Source organism: Paralichthys olivaceus, chromosome 24 (assembly GCF_024713975.1).
Source record: "Paralichthys olivaceus isolate ysfri-2021 chromosome 24, ASM2471397v2, whole genome shotgun sequence".
In the NCBI taxonomy this organism is placed as follows: domain Eukaryota; kingdom Metazoa; phylum Chordata; class Actinopteri; order Pleuronectiformes; family Paralichthyidae; genus Paralichthys; species Paralichthys olivaceus.
The window spans coordinates 7,529,608-7,548,072 of record NC_091116.1 but is presented as its reverse complement, the minus strand read 5'-3'; the positions used below and the strand labels follow the sequence as shown (position 1 = coordinate 7,548,072).

Genomic DNA, 18,465 nt, shown 5'->3' with positions numbered 1-18,465 from the left:
TTTTTTATTTTTATATTTGCATATATTTTTCTTTATTAGTAAGCTAGTCTGTTCAAACTCTATTTCTGTATTTAATCTTTATCTCTGTGTCATTGGAGGTCTATTGTTTGACACCACAGTGCATGAACTTGAATCTTTAATCACTATTATATAAAATGCAAAATCATAATCACACATTAAAATATAAAATACATGTCATCATCAAACATTAAAAGATGAAACCCAGTGAATAAATTCTTCTAATTGAATCTGAAAGATCAACACCTGCATTCTGATCCTCTGCCTGTACACGACCAGCCATGTTTGAAGGAAAGTATTTCAGCTGCTTATAATTTATATGGAATTTATTTGACAGTGTTGTATTTTCAGGGTCAGTCACATACTGTATGTACTGTGTGTACTGTATGTACTGTGAGGTCAGCTCTCCTTCAGGTGCAACTGGAATACTTACAGTATTATGCTGAGTGTGTCTGCGTGTGTGTTTTCATTAAGTGATCATAACAATATGTACAATTAATTAACCACAATGGTCTGACAGCGATTCAAAATGTATTTCTACAGTCATTCATTAGACACAATTAGAATTAGTCCATACATTAATGTGGGTATATAAGCTGATTGCTCCGTATGTTTGTGGACAGGGTGTGAATGACTACTAACTTTTACTTATTCTTTTTATTTAATAACTTTTGGTATCATATTCTAGAGAGATTGGACACCACTTAAATCAAATGAGTCGAGAAGAGCAATGTGTCTGTGCGTGACTCAGCTGTGGACGACTTCTATTTTCTCATTTAAAATCTGACTTGTGTCTATCAGACTTCTTTAAAATGAAAATTGCCTTTTAATATTTGTGATTCCTTCATTTTTGCTGTGAGCATGATTTTACGACCTGTCTGTTTTATTTTGCTGCCACTTTGTAACTTTGATTTTGAAAAGTGCTCTATAAATAAAATTATTATTCTTATTATCTTTGATGACATACGTGTGTAACATCTGTTTGTGCGACGAAGCCCATGATGTCATAACCAGACACAAGACGTGACTTGAAGTTACATCACTTCCAGTGAGATGCTGAACTAAACACAACTATTGCTTCAGCTCACTGCACTTGGACAAGGTGACATGAGATCCATGAGATTTTTTCAGGGGCATTTTCTTTTGTGTTTTGAATTTGACAGTTGACAGTGAAATCAGAGACTCAGAGATTTGCCACAAGCTTCCTCCAGGAGGAAATCCAACTATTTTGTTCAACCATTAAAAAACGCCACTAAGGCAATATTTTATTGTGGAAGACGTGCAGAACAGCCTTTTTCTCAAATCACTGCCAATGTAGCAAAGTTATTATTATTACAATAATAGTAATAGGCTGCTGTATTTGTCACAATAGAACAATAAAAATATGATACCGAATATAGTAGAAGTATCGTGTGTGTGTGTGTGTGTGTGTGTGTGTTACCATTTCCTGTTCCTGGTGATGATTATTCGTCCTTATAGTAAGACGAGGATCATACCTTTGCCATGGCAACGCACCGCCTCTCCACTTCTCTCTGCATGAGTGACTGCTAAACACCAGCGACTGCCATTGTTTTGTCTCATGTTCCACGTGTGTGAGATGCAGATGTGTGTGTCTGGTCGGGTCAGAGTACGAAAGAAGACGTGTCAGATTCTGACCAGGACGAGACGATCCGTTCAGCTGCTTCACTTTGTGAAATAATAATAACTCTGACTCTGACTCCTAATGATTTGCCTCTCCAGATCTAGGTCAGCTCTCATGTTCTGATCTCTGTTTTCCATTTGACTGGAATCGACATCGGGATAAATGATATGTGGAGTTTCTATCTGTGTTGTCATGGTTACAGCATGACGTCGACTGTACAGTGCCAGTGGGAGGGGCTATTTCTGGCGTCCCAAACTGATGCTCACAAAAAAAACCCTCTATTAGAAATTCACTGAGCAGAATGATGTGCGTGCAGATATTGTTTTTTTACTCTGCTGATTGTAAGATTAACATCTGGACACATCTGCAGGATTTTGTGCAATTTTGAAACTTTCACAAGTGTGATCCACTCTGAAGATGGACTTGTCACTGGAGTCATTTGTTAAACCTTATGACTGGATACACTTACAAGAATATTTAAGTGATTGAACATAAATGCAACACCTTCGTCAAATTTTTTTTTCAACAGATTAACAAGATCACATCTCCATTTTTCCTTGGCTTGAGTTTCAAGTCAGCACTTTTAACTCAAGTTGAAACCAGGGCTCCACATGTCTGTTAATGCTGTGACGCCTTGAACCAGCCATGTCTTCATTCGACCACACTTTTGAGGCTTAAACATTAATGCTTTAAAGAATTCCCCTGAATAACGTGTTATAATAAACCATGTTTAAGGTGGGGAACAACACACAGTGCACAATCCTTCAACAGCAGGTGTTTATTAGCATTACAGTTTATTATCAACACAAGCAGCTTCTGATTTATCTTTAGAACATTTCATTTAAAAAGTCATACGAGCTGTGTAGTGTGCCAGGCGATGTGCCCTGTTGCTTTGAAAATGATGTGTAACATTAATACATACATACAATATAAGAGAATGTACAAACAGCCATAAAGCATTATACAGGCAATATAAATCACCAGATGGGTTTTCCCAAAAGCCACCACAGGAAACTGAAACGAAGCGAGGACTTGTGTTCGCACTTATTGGTTTAAAGAGTAAATCAACTGCGACCCATAAAAACTGTAGTAAACTGCTGAATCACTGCTTTATGACCCATGTGGGAAATAACCAAATTCTTTTACCTAAAGTGCTGGAGTTAAGTTCATGTTTGAGCTACATACTTCAACTATTACATTATGAGTTTGTGCATCTTACTAAAGTAGAATTACAGAGATATCGCACTTTCAAATGGGTTTTTCACTAAATTGCATGACTGTTCTTTGATAAAACAAATTAATGCTGTTTTTACAATATTAACTAATCTATAAGTTTTTGGTCCCGCCTTCAATTAACAGTAGCAGTCTAAAAGTTCTCATTTCAATGGTTTTTCTTTGTTTCTATTATTTCCCCCTCCACACCAAAGACAGCCAAACTCTGAAATATCCCATATTCAATTTTGTAACAAGCAAAACTAAGCACAACGTGTTTCATATTTTATGTTCTCACCCAGCTTCACCCAGGATATTCTCCCAACAGTCTTTTCTTCACTCTGCGGTCCATTTCATCTCAAACCATCTCCGGCATCAATTTCCTCCTTTTGTTCCCCCCGCACAAACATTCACTGTCAATATCAGACCGATAAACAGATTTCCAGTAGTAATTCCCTTCTTCTTATTGTTCTCTTTGCAGCACTTAAGTCATTAAGTACTGATTCACGCCACCTCCTCCACACTCTTTATCTTGAGATATGTCGGCTACTTGAACTCTGGGATGTGTACCGTTAATTGGAGATTTCTCTGTAGCAGAGGAAACCTCTCCCTTCTTTGTTTTTCATTATTTCATTAGAGCCACTTTCAGCATTGTGCTTGATGGCTTTTGCCACTTAAAAGAAACCTTCAAAGTTATCGACATTTTTCAGATTACCCGCAGTACACACTAAAGAATGTTTTCGTCAGCGTTGAAGCAAAGAAAGTGTGGATTTTACATGAATTCTGAGACGAATTAAACCTTCATGAATTTGCTTGGAAATGTTCAGTGTGCAGTGTGAAAGCCAGAACACCTTCTATTACTTTTAGTGTTGATTTACGCTTTAAAGAGTCCTCCTGTTAGTGGCCTGTGAGTCGCAGGGCAGCTCTTTAAATTGAAAGCATTTACAGTACATATAGAATTTCTACCAACTTAAAGGAAACATCACAGAGACCTTTATGTGTCACTGTTTCCTTTAGTTTGGTATCCATATGATAGATTTCCAGCCTCCGGAGTAAAACATTGAAAGCAGGAGTGCACTCTTCACAGAAAATTGATGAACGTACCAGTTTGCTCTTCAATATGGAGAAAACGTTTTGTTGTCACTTAACTGATGCCACTGAGTTTTAATAGCAATAATTTGACAAAAAAACAATTCACAATGTCTTTAGATCACTATAAAGTACATGCTCTGTACATCTGGGAATAAATACATTTCATATACTCTGAAAGAAGACAAAGACCATGTCTCTCCCCCCTGGAATGATTCAGTATGTGATATATTTAGAGCAAATATTCAGAATGATTGAGGTGCATATTTACAGAAATGTGCTTTACATTGATACAGAGGTGTTTATAAACTAGTGACTGGTTACTACCTTTGTATTTTACATTACATCGAGTTTTACTTATATATCTTAAGAAGATGCTAAAACAGTGTTTTACTGTAAACTACCAAATTGAAAGAAACACCATGCAATGTAGTTTTCTCCGGATGTTTCCTTTAGTTTTGGTTAGAAGAAAATGACCGTCATGACATTGTTCCATCAGGGAAAATACATTCTGTGTGATTGCTTCTGAAGATCAAACCTGTCATCAGCTATCGTCAAATCAAACTTTATGTTCAGACAATCTTCTGATACAAGATGCAGTGGTTCTTCATCATCCTCTGAGACAGTGTGAACTACCCTGAGCTGTGCGTTGGCTTTTTACTGGCCACTGCACACAACAGTGGAAAACCTTTCTCAACCTTTTCAGCTTTACTTCCTCTTAATTAATACTTTTACATCTCTGCACAAAAAGAAAAGAGTTCACTCGAAACTGCACTTAAAACTTGGATGTCACTTTGGTGCTCTGGCCCCTGGTTCTCTTTCTTTAGTTTATATAGTTTTCTTTGGAACAGTCTGTAGATGGTTTCTGCTACTATCACCCACTGGGCATGACCATGTTGACATGTACACCAATATTCTGATATTAACCCGATTAAGTCTGAATAACACACGACCATGTAAACAGCACTTTCTGATGACCTAATCTAACCTAAACCTGAATGACGTCAAACTCTGAATAACCAATAATCAAACTAAGACATGTGGAGTATTCCGACATAAGATGCATTGTATAGACATGTACACGTTTTAATTTTATGACAACATCAGAATTTCAGGTTGGCGGAATAATGTATATATAAATTTAATATTCTATTGACAACTCCTATAAACTCATATAATTGACTTGATGTCTTATCCTGAATAAAGTCAATAGTCGGAATATTGGTGTATAACATAGTCAACAGCTCCTGTTTCTCCACATAGCAGATGTACACTCGGCGAGCACTTTATTAGGAACAGTTTTACACCTCAAATTCATGCAGTTATCCAATCAGGCAGCTGCAGGTAAAGATCAGGAGCTTGTGATCGTGATTTGGAATGTGACAGGATTGCGGTCAGACTGGTTGAAGCTGATAGAAAGGCTACAGTAACTCAGGTAACCACTCTTACTAAATGTGTTGAGCATCTTTGAATGCTACAACTGCCACAATTGTGGTGTTCCCAATAAAGTGCTCAGTGAGTGTGTGTTGTGTTTTATAAATGTGCCAAATGTATTTTCAGACAGATCTTAACGCAGAGGTGCCATGGACTCTCAGCTATGGGTAGGGTTGATTCTATAGAGTGTCTAATACTAACTATACTGTAGTGATATTAAAAGACGGTAGCATTTCAAAATTTACTTTCATGGACATAAACACATTTGTAAAATCTAAGCATCGCTCAGTCTCGGATTTTCCCATTTTCTTCACACAAACGTAATAAAACTACATAACAAAACCACGAAACTGGTTGATCACAGAATGTCCTTAAGGTTGTAGTGCAGTCGATGAATATTAACATCCCATACCCATCTGTAGCCATGTGCTCCTGGTAGCAGTGTGTGATGACAGACCAATAGAGCTGGAGAGGCCTTATTGGAAGTGTCAGGCGATTTGTTCCGCTGTGAGAAAAGCTCAATCACACTTATTAGACTTCATTGAGCAGCCACAGGTTCAAAGCGCCTCCTCTTCCCTTTGGGTCAGACCCTGGGCTTGATCCGGTTTCACTACACCACCACAAACCTCTTCCTCTCCTCCCGGGGCTCGCAGGGATAAGTGGTGTCATGGATGCCTTCGACTGAGGAGAGTTGGAGTTACACCAGCAAACCACAGGAGTTAAAGAGTTGAGCTTTTTCTGAACAGAGCACTACCTCACTGGTGAAAGAGAGCTGACGAGAAATGGAGGCAGAGATACTGTAGCTTGGTCCCTTCAGAAACAAAACTTAAACTACTAGACCATTAGTCCATTATCTTTGTGGTAGATTTTGAAAATATTGATTGTTAATGGTTTTATTCATGACTGAGAATCTCAGTGTCCCAGCAGTTTCTAGGGTAAATGTTTGGCCCCTTTGTCTGTCCCACCACAGTTTTATGATTTAGGTTAATAAGATGGATGGACGTTCTCATGAATGCTTTCACTCTTTCCATCAGTAAAAAGCAGTCAGGCAGTCAGTCCAATTTCTTTAAACTCTGCTGTCATCCATTCACTCCACACATCATGTCAATTAAGAATGTGAGCTAACCAACCGGTGACCCCCCTCTCCTTGTGTCTGTCTGAGCTATTTGTTCCTGGGAAAAAAAAGTGCAGCCACTCACTTTCTTTCTCCTTCTGTTTTTTGTATTACCCCCATTCTCAAGCTGTGTTCTAAATACAGGATTTATTCTCACTGTGAAAACACAAAACAGAAAACTCTGCCTTTCATGACGGATCTGAAGAATCTGAATAAGCAACAGAAAAACAAGTAAATGTGCAAAGTTAGTGATGAGGAACAAAAAACTTTGATTATAGAAGAATTAAGTCACTAATGAGCCTTAGTTGTTCTAACTTGAATATATAATAATAAAAATAATAATACTGGTAATAATCCTTCATTTCTGTAGAGCTTTTCAAAAACAAAAAAATAAAATCATGGTTTTTAGGTGATCCATTTTGATATACTTGCTAGTTCTGTGTCGGGAGAGACACTTATTTCGTGAAGGTGGTGTCAAAGGCTTTCAAAATAAAATTAATCCTTGTTGCTAAGTGGCTTGCAGGAAGTTTTATTAGGGCCCTAAGTCAATTCATAATTTTTTTTTGATAGATGAACATGTGCTTCAGGCTGTATAACTGTCAGGTCACAGTTGTGGTATGTCACCACTGACAAGTGTAGTGATGTGGATGTGGAAGTTAAAGTTAAATCCAGGGTGTCTAGTTTACAGGGAGATGGTCAAAGTGATAAAAAGGCAACTGTCCATGTTAAAAAACACATTTATCTGTGGCCTGCGATCAGCAGAAATAATAAATACAGAAAAACTAGATATTTTTGTGTGTGGGATTTGATACGAGAGATAAACTACTGTTTCAACGAGCCTTGCATGTTGTGGTAAGTGCAACTGGAAAGGGGTAAGACTGTGTTTTCTGTTGAGGGAGCGTGTAAAACTGTTTCAGGCATTTGTCTGGAGGTTTCCGGACATGAAAATTAAAGAAAGGGAAGTGAACACGCCGCTAAATGCAGAACCAGCTGATGCACCTGACAACCTACAACATGAAATCATTGAGCTGCGAAGCAACAACGAGCTCAAAGCTGGAACAGCCTCCCACTGCTTGAGCTCTGTAAACGTCCTGAGGATTTTTCCACTTACATGAAGTCTACATCTCTGTTTGGGACAAAATGCTGCAGTGAATACAACTCAAAATATCTCAGTCCCAGCCTTCGCGTTACAGAGGTTAGTGTGATATATGTGTTCAATAATTTAACATGGCCCTCGAAGGATGTTGTGAAAATTTAAATGGCCCTTGATAGGAAAAAGGTTCCACATCCTTGACATACACAGTGAAAGTGAAATCGTACATCCATTAATGGGAAATCTACAGAAAATCCTGCACCAGATTTGTCTCCAACAGTTCAAAGTACCAGACAATATTCCCAAGACAAAAAACCGAGAGAGCAGAGCTAAGATTAAGAAAATGAGTTTACTTAAATCTTGTGGCAACCTTCTTTATATGCAGATTTTATTATCTGCAAATGGCCTATGTTTGTAGACATTTCAAACTAGTGAATGATGATTTTAACCTGCAAGTGAAATTACTGGTTGTATTTTGCTCAAAAATGTTCAGTAGTAATTTCTGATCGTGTACAAAGCAGAAACGTTGCAAGACAAATGTAAACAAAGCCAGAGAGACACACAAAGTGACATGAGGTGGAAGAGAGCATGAAGAGTAATGATTAATTGAGGAGGGAACAGAGCGAATTACCCAAATCTTTTCAAATGTCCGTGCTGAGTCTCTGAGAACAACTGATAATAAAGGGAATTGCTTCCACTTCATAACGCCTCTGTTGCATTCACTTCCTCTGTGACATTCTTGCAGAGTTATGTCTAAATTATAGTCGTAGTCCAGATGATGAGTTTTTAGGAATAAAACATGATGTGACACAGCTCAAAAACTGCTGATGGCATGAGGATGTGGACAATTATAGAGGTGTTGTTGCTCAACTTTACATTTTGATTTGAAATAACTCCAAAACCATCCACCGTCTCGCAATCAATCATGCTGCATTGCGACGACAGCAACAGCAATTAAAATTTTACAGGAAGTGAGAGGAGACATACGCAGCAAAAGACCATGAAAGGCTCAGCTTATGTGCACATTTAGGGCTGAAATGGTGAAGTGAAAGAACAACAGAAATGACAACCAACAGGAACAACCCAAAAAATAAATGAATAAGCAGATAAAGGTATTTATATATATATTTAATATTTGATCTTGGAATTCCTGCACCTCTAATTAAGACACTGGATTTTTGCACTAGCTACTACCTTATGTTGGGGCATGAGGCATGATTGCCTGTGGATTTACAAAAAGAAACTTTTCTCAACAGACATGAGGAAGAGGTTGATAGTTACTTATGAACCTGCAGAATTCATTGCTGCCACGCAGAACCGAGGTCATACGCACATGAATGACCAGAAGGTTTGTTTCTCACAGCTATTGTCTGGACACAAAACCTTGATTCAGAACTTGAGACTGGCTTGAAATCTTTTTTTGTGAAGAGTCAAAAAACCTTCCCTGTTTTTTACCTGAGACCAAAAGATAGAAAGAAAATAACGACAGACACTCAGACAAACTGAGTGAGAGGGAGCAATAATGTATCAGAGGAAGAACAAGATGAGAAATCTGAGATGGGAGGATATAGAAAGACTCAGAAGATGACAGGAAATGAGATGTGGTATGATCTGTCTGTCAGAACTCCAGGGAATAGAGTGGATGAAGATGTGCCAGAACCATTTAGGATCTGGATGTTGTACAAAGTGAGATGACTGGCCGATCAGAGGTGACTGAGTCAGATGCGATTTAATATATCGAGGAGGAAGCAGCAACTTAATCTATTGAGACAAGTGGAGAAACTGAGTAATAAGAGACAAGTGAGACTCTAAAACTGAGATAGGATGAAGGATTGGTCCATTCAGATTAATATGACACAGAATTTCCTTTCATCATAAAATTGATTATTACCAGTAATTGCTAAAGTACATTTTCTATGATGTTAACACAAATTAGATGTAAAGCAGTAAGTGAAACGCTCTAACTCAGCATCTTTGGCTCCTCGGGAATGTAACGGCCACTGTGGTATAATATTCCTTGTTATTTATTTATTTTATCTTTATTTAACCAGGACGTCTCCTGAGTTACACTTGGTTAGTTAAGGCTAATGTCTGCACTTTCCATCCTCCTCTAGTGTGTAGAGGAATACTGAACCCCAAATAATCCCTGATGATGCACCACTGTGTGTGTGTGTGTGTGTGTGTGTGTGTGTGTGTGTGTGTGTGTGTGTGTGTGTGTGTGTGTGTGTGCAGATATCTTTGTAAGGACCATTTTGAGCTGGTCCTCACTTTCTGATCCACTTTTAATGGGCTGTTTAAATATAAAATAATCCTAGTGATGTTTTTAGTAAAGCAAAACTTGGTTTTAAGTTTAGTGTGAGACATTTAAGATAGGATTACGTTATGGCCATGGAGATCACATGGAGATCACATGGAGAACCAGGCCACAGGTTCCCAAGCTCATCTGGAGCAATGAGTTGCACCTGTGCCCTGGGTTTATAAGGAGGTCTGGCTTGTTCAGTTGGTTGTTTGCTGTCAGAGGGTCAACACCTTCAGTTGGCCCTCTGCGTTTGTGTTGTTGTGTTGGTTTTGCTTAATCTAAGAATTTGTCACGTGCCTGTTTTTCTTTTCACCTTCCTTTTTCTGGGACACCCTCTGTCTTTTGGTTTATGTCCAATTTATCTGTTATTCTATGTTTTTGATAGATGTAGTGAGTGAGAGATGGGAACTATAAACCCAGCATTAACATTTAGGAGCTGTTTTGTTTCCAGAACAGAGACCCCTGTGCACCAGCGTTTGTTTTTCTTGAGGGGAAACATAACCGTTAGAATTGTGTGTAGAATGGGGGTGTGCATCATGCCAATGAGTATCCTCATTAAGATGGGTGTTCAAAGGTGTGTGTTGTCTATATGTGTATAGAGGTGCATGTGTGAATGGGTAATTGTTATGTGAAACATATTGAGGTAGCTAAGACTAGAAAAGCTCTATATAAATGTTATATAAATTACTTCATTTATAAATACAGTGAATTTACAATCGTCAAGCTTACTTAATATTCTCCTCCTTTAAAAGTGAAACAAAATGCAACTCCAAATCTATCATCTTTGTATCATAAGCAGCCAACTGGGGTATTTTACAAAGAAATACTGGTCTGATCTAACAGCATGTCCCAGTTTTTACTGTAGTTCTGTGTTGGCACAGTATCGTGTCCATCAAGTGCAGACTGACTGCTGCAGGCTCCTCATTTTAAAACTAATCAGTCAGAGACGGCGGATTCAACCAACATGTGAAGTTCATTTTAATTAGTGAGCGAGTGACAGCCGATACAATCTGCCAGCAACACTGGTCATTACAGCTGGGAAAGTGTCTGCTGTCAAGCTGCTGTGAAGAGATACTCGGCTAGTTCTGGTCTTAACTTCACTCTGTCTGAAGAAATCCAAAAGTTTGAAATAATAGAGTTCTAAAGGGGGAGAGATGGTAGATTTGTGTTTTTCCTGTTCTTTATTTCCTTTTTTTTTTCTATGTATGATCTCGGGTTTTTAATTATTAGCTTTCTTTCTGTCCTTCAGACACGGCCAACAGGAAACACTGAATTCGAAACTATCCTCAGACAAGATGCTTCACTGTAGAATTTTCCAACTAATCGTTGCTGAGTTTCTCAAATTCAGCCAGAATTCCAAAATATTCAGATTTAAACTGCAGACTGTGTGTTTCTGGCTTAACTGCAAACTAGAACTGGTAGTTTTATGCACACCCGTTTGTACCTTCGTACATTTTGAAACTTTTAGTATTTATTCACAAGGGCACATTGTGTTTCTTGCCCATACAAAGAGCTGGAGCGCTGTGAGTCACCAAACGGTGTCTACTTACAGGCCCACTTATGGAACATGAACTGCCCAAAATAGCTCCTCCTACTGGGCAACACTGTTCAAGAGTCCTGTCCACTCATGTCTGTGTGTGAACTCCAGTAAAAATGTCTCTGCTTCACCTCGCCATCTTTAAAACAGCAAATCATTAAAGATGACTTTGAGCCTCTATCACTGTAATTTGTGGTAGAAGCTCTCGACAGTAAACACACTGAAGTGTTAACAGTTGCTGAAATGTGAAATGATACGTAACGATACCTCCGTCCTGCTGCTTTGACCCTGTGGAGGGTATCGTAGGTAAGCTGCCTCATATCAGACTACCATGAACTTCAGATGTCTCACACAAACAAGTTGGAATGAGATGGAAGTGTATTTACACACGTATATTGTTAAAGGCGAATTCCAGTATTTTAGATTTACAAAAACTTTGGGAATCAGTCTGGTAGATGGTCTGCGGTAGATAAAAGGTAAAGGTAATCTTATGGGGCAACAGTCCACGGAATAAATAATTAAATCACCAAAGAAAAAGCTAAAATTCTTATTCTGGGTCTTTATTTGAGCCTGAGTGCACGGATGAGGAGCAGCAGAGGAGCGACAATGAGCTGCTGCATCTGAGACTTTTTTCGGAGCACAATTTAAACTAGAAAACATTTTTTAAGTTACTTCCCCAAATTCAAAAATAGCGGAATTCCCCTAAACATCTTGAGGTAGTGGGTGAAGCTACATGAACACAACTTGGTGCGAATGTCTGAAGGGACAGCTGCTTGATGTTGCAGTTGTATGTTTATTTCTCAGAGCAACCGTTCCTCACTTTGGGTTCCACGTGATTTTGAAACTTTCCTCTGAATGTGCCTTGTGACCAAAGGCAACAGTGGTCCTCATCATTAATAAACATAAAAGCAGAGTTTGAAGTGAAGCTCGAGCCTGACGGGCTACGTTATGTTTGGTGTGAGGTTCTGCTCTGCGTTAACAAGATTTGTCAGCAGCACATTCAGCATAATCTCTTGTTCTATCACTTCTGCTGGATTCACATCTGATTGTTCACTGAACTCACTGTGATCTTCGTGAAACGAAATTAGACTTTTACTCTGAGACGGAGAAGATGGTTAACTGTGGCCATGTAGGAATGAACACAACATATACTCAGACAGACGACTTCATACATTGCACCGCTGCCACATGATTGGCTGATTATCTACTCACATGAACTTGCAGGTTATCCTTGTAAAGTGCTTGCCCCATGTTTTAGTCACTCCTCTTCTGTCCCAGCATGCATGAGCAGAATGTCATCATTTGCACCCATTTCTTTCTCATCAGACTGAGCAGTAAGTGCTTGACTAGTTCTCTGACGAGCTGCTGAGCCATGCTAAGCCGACACAAGTCCCATTATAAGCAGCACCCCGACCCAAGTCCTGCTGAGTCATGGGAGATTTCTCAGCACTTTGGCTGACTGCAAGATGTTTCACTTGGGATGGGCCTTTTACAAATCTGTGAGAATAATTCCAGTGTCCTTAAAAATCCTAAACCCTGCACAAAACCTCACATGCCCTCCTCGTCTATACAAATAACTAACGATATGAGAACAAACCAAAATACTGATCATTCATTGTGAAATATCAGACAGCAGCATCATTAAGCCAATAGAGCAGTTTATAATCTGATAACTTGTCTCCCTCTTGATCATTAGGAATAGAGAGCAGGACTAAATACAAATTCCTGTGTATCTACTGTTTCCTACTTTTCTTCCACAAGCTCATAATTTTCCTGACTCCCTTCCTCCTCGCCTCTTTCACCCTTCTCCGTCTGTAATTTTCTGCCACCCAGATGTTGTTGTTTTTTCTTTGGCATCTCTGGAAAATGATCTACACACAAATCTGCTTTTCATAGTTTTTGAACTGGAGGCTGTGAAATGAAAATTCTTATGAGAGATAAAATCATATCAGCTCCAAAAACTAAAGCAAACACATTTACTCTAATGGGTTTTAACCATTTTTGTGATAACATTTATACATTTAATATTGCAGCTCTGACAAGGTCACTGAATCTGGGTAGAAAAAGCTAAGAGGGAAACTAGACCCATTCCAAAATACAAAACCCATGAAGAGTGAAAACTGCAGCCCATGCACTAGTTTACACCCTTCATCTACCTCACACAAAAAATGGATGAATGAATTTGTTAATTTCATGTCTAATATCAACAGAAACAATAATTTACATTAATTTAGGAGGTGCATGGGAATTCTTGGCTTTCCCTCAGTGCATCTCCTGATCCACAGATGACGGCTGAGCTCTCACAGCATGGATACATTAGCATATGATACTGTGTATTGTAAAAAAAAAATGAATTGCTGTGACCACAGTGGGAAAACGAGCAGCCTGTGCTGTGGTGGGCCGAGTCTGAATCCATGCAGCTAACTGGCAGAAGCTTGTTAACAGGCATCTGTATTGATTGGCTGACTGTGACAGACTGTAGCTGTGATTATGTCTGTGGCCACGGCTCTTCTGTTCTGATAGCACAGAGACACAGATTTTAATTGGTGGCCAAGCTGTGCCCGAACACAGCTGGAAACAGCTGTAATCTGTTCTATGGCGATTGAGTTCTGTGCAGGTGAAAGAACGCCTGGTGTACACTCGCATTTCACTGGTAATTAATTTGTAGAATAAATCCTGGTTACATTGCCGATGTCTCTTCTCCACTACATTCTGCCACCGATCTCTTTCTCTCACAACCCAACATTTTCTATATCCTCCATTATCGCAGAGTTTAACCCTCCATCCATCCAGACCTCCAGCCTTCATATTTATTTTAAGTATTAAGTATTCTCTGGTTGCCAAATTTTAGCTTCTATTTGTGACATTTCACACAGTCCAATCTATAAATACATATGTACATCCAAGCTTTCCAGCAAGACCACTTCCTCAGCCATGCATGTTGCCCTGAATCATATGTATGTATCCATCCCTCCACCCATTTGTTGTTTTCCCTCCATTTTCTCTCCCTCTGCTCGCATAAACCTCTATTCACCCGCTGCAATTATTTTCCCTGTGTCTGTGAAACCATGTTTCCACCCAGAGTGTGATTTGTTCCAACTTTGTGGAAGCTGAGCAGCTTATACAATCCCTGGTCTGCACTCACATTACACTCTGAGTCCATAGGAACCAACTGGGATGACTGGCATTCACTCGCAGCATAAACAATGGTTGCTCATCCCCTGCAAAACTGATGTGTGCTTTCTGTAAAAGGGACCTTCTGCTAAACTCCATTTCTCTCCTCAGCTCCCTTTCACTCACCTGTCAGCAGTTTTTCTTCTGCCCCCCCCACGTTCTTCCCCATCCATCCCCCCTCAGTCTTCTCCCTCCATCTCATCTTGTACCTATGTTTTTATACTGGCACAGCAGGAGGTTCTTGAAAGTCTTCTTGAATGTGGCGTTGCACAGTGCGTAACAAGCCGGGTTGATGGTGGAGTTGACGTAACAGAGCCAGTAGCCGATAGCCCACACGGTGTCGGGGACGCAGGACTGGCAGAAGGTGGAGATCAACACCATGACGTTATATGGCGTCCATGTGATGATGAAAGCCAGCAGGATGGCAAAGATAGTCTTGGTCACCTTTTGAGAAAGAGGAGAGGAAGAGTGATGTGAAAACAGAACAAAGATCTTTTTTTAATTCATTTCACTGCAGTGGTTTGAAAATCTATTTGCAGATAAGTCCAGAACAAACTTGTTGGAGGTAGTTAATCAATGAGTGAGCACTGTGTCTGATGTCTTAGTCTATTATTTTTATCTAATACATTTCACACACTGCTGCTATCCACCTTGTAGAATACTCATCACACAGCTACAAAGGGAATGGTTAACGATGTGATTATCGTCTTTGAAGCTGATGTTGCTTATTCTCTATTCTGTCATCGATCAGTGTCTTCTCTGCTGGTGAAAAGGTACAGAATGCATTAGCACACATTGCTGGGTTGTCATGATGGGGGCGGTCACCGTTCTTCCTGGTCATGTTTACGATAAAAACAGTGAAGGATGCAACGGCAGCAAACACTGACTATATGAAAGCACCTGAAGAGATGTTTCCTGCAAGTAATAAGTGATATACTTTGAAGATATAGACAAGAAATCTGAAAAACAGGATATGATTGAAGTTCAGAAGTGTTGATAGTGACCAATCAAGTGACCATCGGACGTTGTTGAACAGTTGCAAACGTGTAGGGAAGGACAGGCTTGTGCTCACAGTTGTGCATATAGAGCAGAAATGGTTGGTTACCAGCAAGTGCGCCTTTCCGCTCTCTGTGTACTAGCAGAGTAAAAATGCTTCCTGAGTATGTTTGCAATATATGTCAGGTACTAATGCAGTATTTTGTCAATGAAAGTGAGTAGGGGTGATTTGAAACCAAAGTAAATGGTGGGGAAGGTGTAACAAATGAAAATATCCAACAAAATATTTGTGCTTATGCTGTGGGTGATGGCTGCATCATCAATAAAGCAGTGAGGTACTGGTGAGGGCGAGGTGGAAGCTGCATGTACATATTCATCTCTTCTGTCTGGATGTTCGTACCCTCTCTGTCTGGGTCTGCAGATTTCTGATGTACATATTCATAACATTTAGAAAAAGTGCCAACGTCTCCCTCCAGCAGCTGCTCAACAAGTCGACTTCTTTGAAGTAGAAAGCTTAAATGTATTCAAGGCACATTTAAATATGCCAAGTGACTCTCAGTGTGCGTCAGCACTTAATCTTAAGTGCTTTACTTTTGCAGAAAAACTAAGTGAATGCTCATTAATTGTTATTGGTCGGACTGTGGATTTAAAATGCAGATGGTGGAATTCTCATGAAACAGGAGACTTTTTAATGAATTCATGAAATTTAAAGACTTGTCCAGGATAATGATTGAGACTGTTGATTTAGTAAAACCCCCCGAAATATAAATATCATCGCTGAAGATTTAAATTTGACCCATGGAGACTTTCAAAACATCGCCAGTGAGCCAGAAGGAAATTTCATGAATCTGTAAAACAAGTAGAAATGAAGTGGTTGAAGGTGCATGCTGTTTTTTTATTTTTATTTTAGTCTCAGAGGATCGTTTGTCAATCTGAGCTGTAATTAAGTGGAATGACTGCAGCACAGCAGCAACTCCTCTTAGAAACCAGCTGCTCCGAAAAAATCCACACTCGGTGGACTGAGTCCCACCTGTAAAGCAGCAGCAGGTGCTGCCATGCAGTGACTAACTCCTCTCAGCTGTCTTTGCTCTAATGATGAATGACATCACTCTCCTGTCTGTCTGATCAGGAAAGATGGGACCTGAGTATCGCTGCAGGCTGCGTCTGTCATCCACTCGTCAGACTTCAGAGGGACATGAGTTATATTTTCAGTGACTTTATTTCAACTAAGCAAACTCCTGAATTAAATGAGAATTTTACAAGTTTGGCTTGTTACGTCTCGGTAACTCCCTGTAAAATAAAGTGTAACAATACTTTCTATTTCAGGTATGACATTACTACTATTTCTAATGAACTATCAATAATTGACATGTGGCTTGTTCTCTGTGGGAGTTTGACGGAGGCTTGATATCAGTGTGGTTCATGGGACATGGATGAGGTGTGATAAATGTATGTGTAACTGGATGATGAGGCATTTTATCCACAGGTACATGTGAAGTGAGACATCAGTAATCAAACTACACATATGCCTTTGTTTTCTTCAACCACCCCTCACAGTTACGTCATCTGATGTACGTTAGTGTGTCTGGCATGAACATACTTTCTTCTCTCTGGCGGCCATCTGTCTTTTCCTCTTCACTTGGCTCCTGGCGATGCTGGCAAACTTTCTCGCCACGGTGCGAGGACGGCTGATTGGGATCGAGTGCCTCTCGGCTCCCTCTACAGGTGGGACGATCTCTATGGCCGTGATGCACTCGTCCCCAGCCTGCTTGGTCACGATCTTTATCTTCGACCACCGCGAGCTGGTGTTGATTTTGGCCATTGAAGGATTGGTTGTTGTCGTGGCAACTGGGCTGGGATTTGTTGCAGCCTGTAAGAAGAATGTTTTGCGCTTTGTAGGGTGCATGATTCATGGATTTAAACTTTGTGAAAACAATCTTTGTGCACCACAAAATCTATTATCCTTATTCAGAGGGAACTGCAGCACATGGTGCACGGCTGCATGTTACCCCTTTTCCTTCTGTCTCCACCCAAAACACAAGCCATCCTCTTTAACACCTTCTCTTCTGCGGAGACCCTGTAGTTTCAGATCTGAGGCTTTGCTCTTGTGCAGACATCATGTGATAACTGAGGATTCAGAATGAACTAATTGGATTTAAAGATTCCTCTGTTTACAGGAACACAACACCGACCCATTCTGAGTTCACTCCTCACACGGTCAGCAGTGACTCATTGAGGATTAACTGTGGATCACGTTTCATGGCTGTGACACAAAATGCACTCAGTGACGATATCAAATAATCATCAACCACCACCAAAACTCTATTTATGTTTAAAACCTGACACAAAATGTGCTGACTGATTAAATCAGAAGGTAACAGGATCCAGATGATAGACTATGGGAATAAAAAAGAAAAAGTAGAGCTGACTTACATTAGTTTAGCCTCTCAGGCTGGCAAAAATAAACTTAGGAGATAATTCCATCTCAGCCAGCGAACAAGTAAAAAGAAAAAGTACTAAAGACGAAGGGAAACTGGACTAATTGTGCTTTTATCTGGTGTCATAAAAGTCAAAAACAAGTTCCGACCACGAACTCTCACGTGAACACCATCTCAACTACAGAACAGCAACATTTTGGTACATGTGATTTGCAGAGTTGGTGAAATCATCACTGATAAAACATTAACATAATTTTACAATCAGCTTTCTTTTGCATCTAACTGTGTAAAGGGGCGTGTCTGAATTTAGGTTGACTGACCTCTGCTATCACTTTGCTGTTGGTGTCATCCTTCGGTTCTGTCGGGGGGATGAAAGCTGTGGACGAATCATTGGAGCTCTCTTTTTCTTCCTAGATACA

General features: G+C 39.7%; 1 protein-coding gene across 1 annotated transcript in view; it reads right to left on the bottom strand.

The window, feature by feature from the left end:
- Positions 1-2,423: 2,423 nt before the first annotated feature.
- chrm4a (cholinergic receptor, muscarinic 4a) overlaps positions 2,424-18,465 on the bottom strand; it is a 40,246-nt gene continuing 24,204 nt past the window's right edge. The window contains exons 5-7 of the mRNA XM_020102250.2: positions 18,367-18,456; positions 17,209-17,478; positions 2,424-15,056 (exon numbers count right to left, since the gene is read on the bottom strand). Coding sequence (XP_019957809.2) covers positions 14,811-15,056; positions 17,209-17,478; positions 18,367-18,456 — 606 coding nt within the window. The 3' untranslated portion in view covers positions 2,424-14,810. The remainder of the gene's footprint in view (positions 15,057-17,208; positions 17,479-18,366; positions 18,457-18,465) is intronic.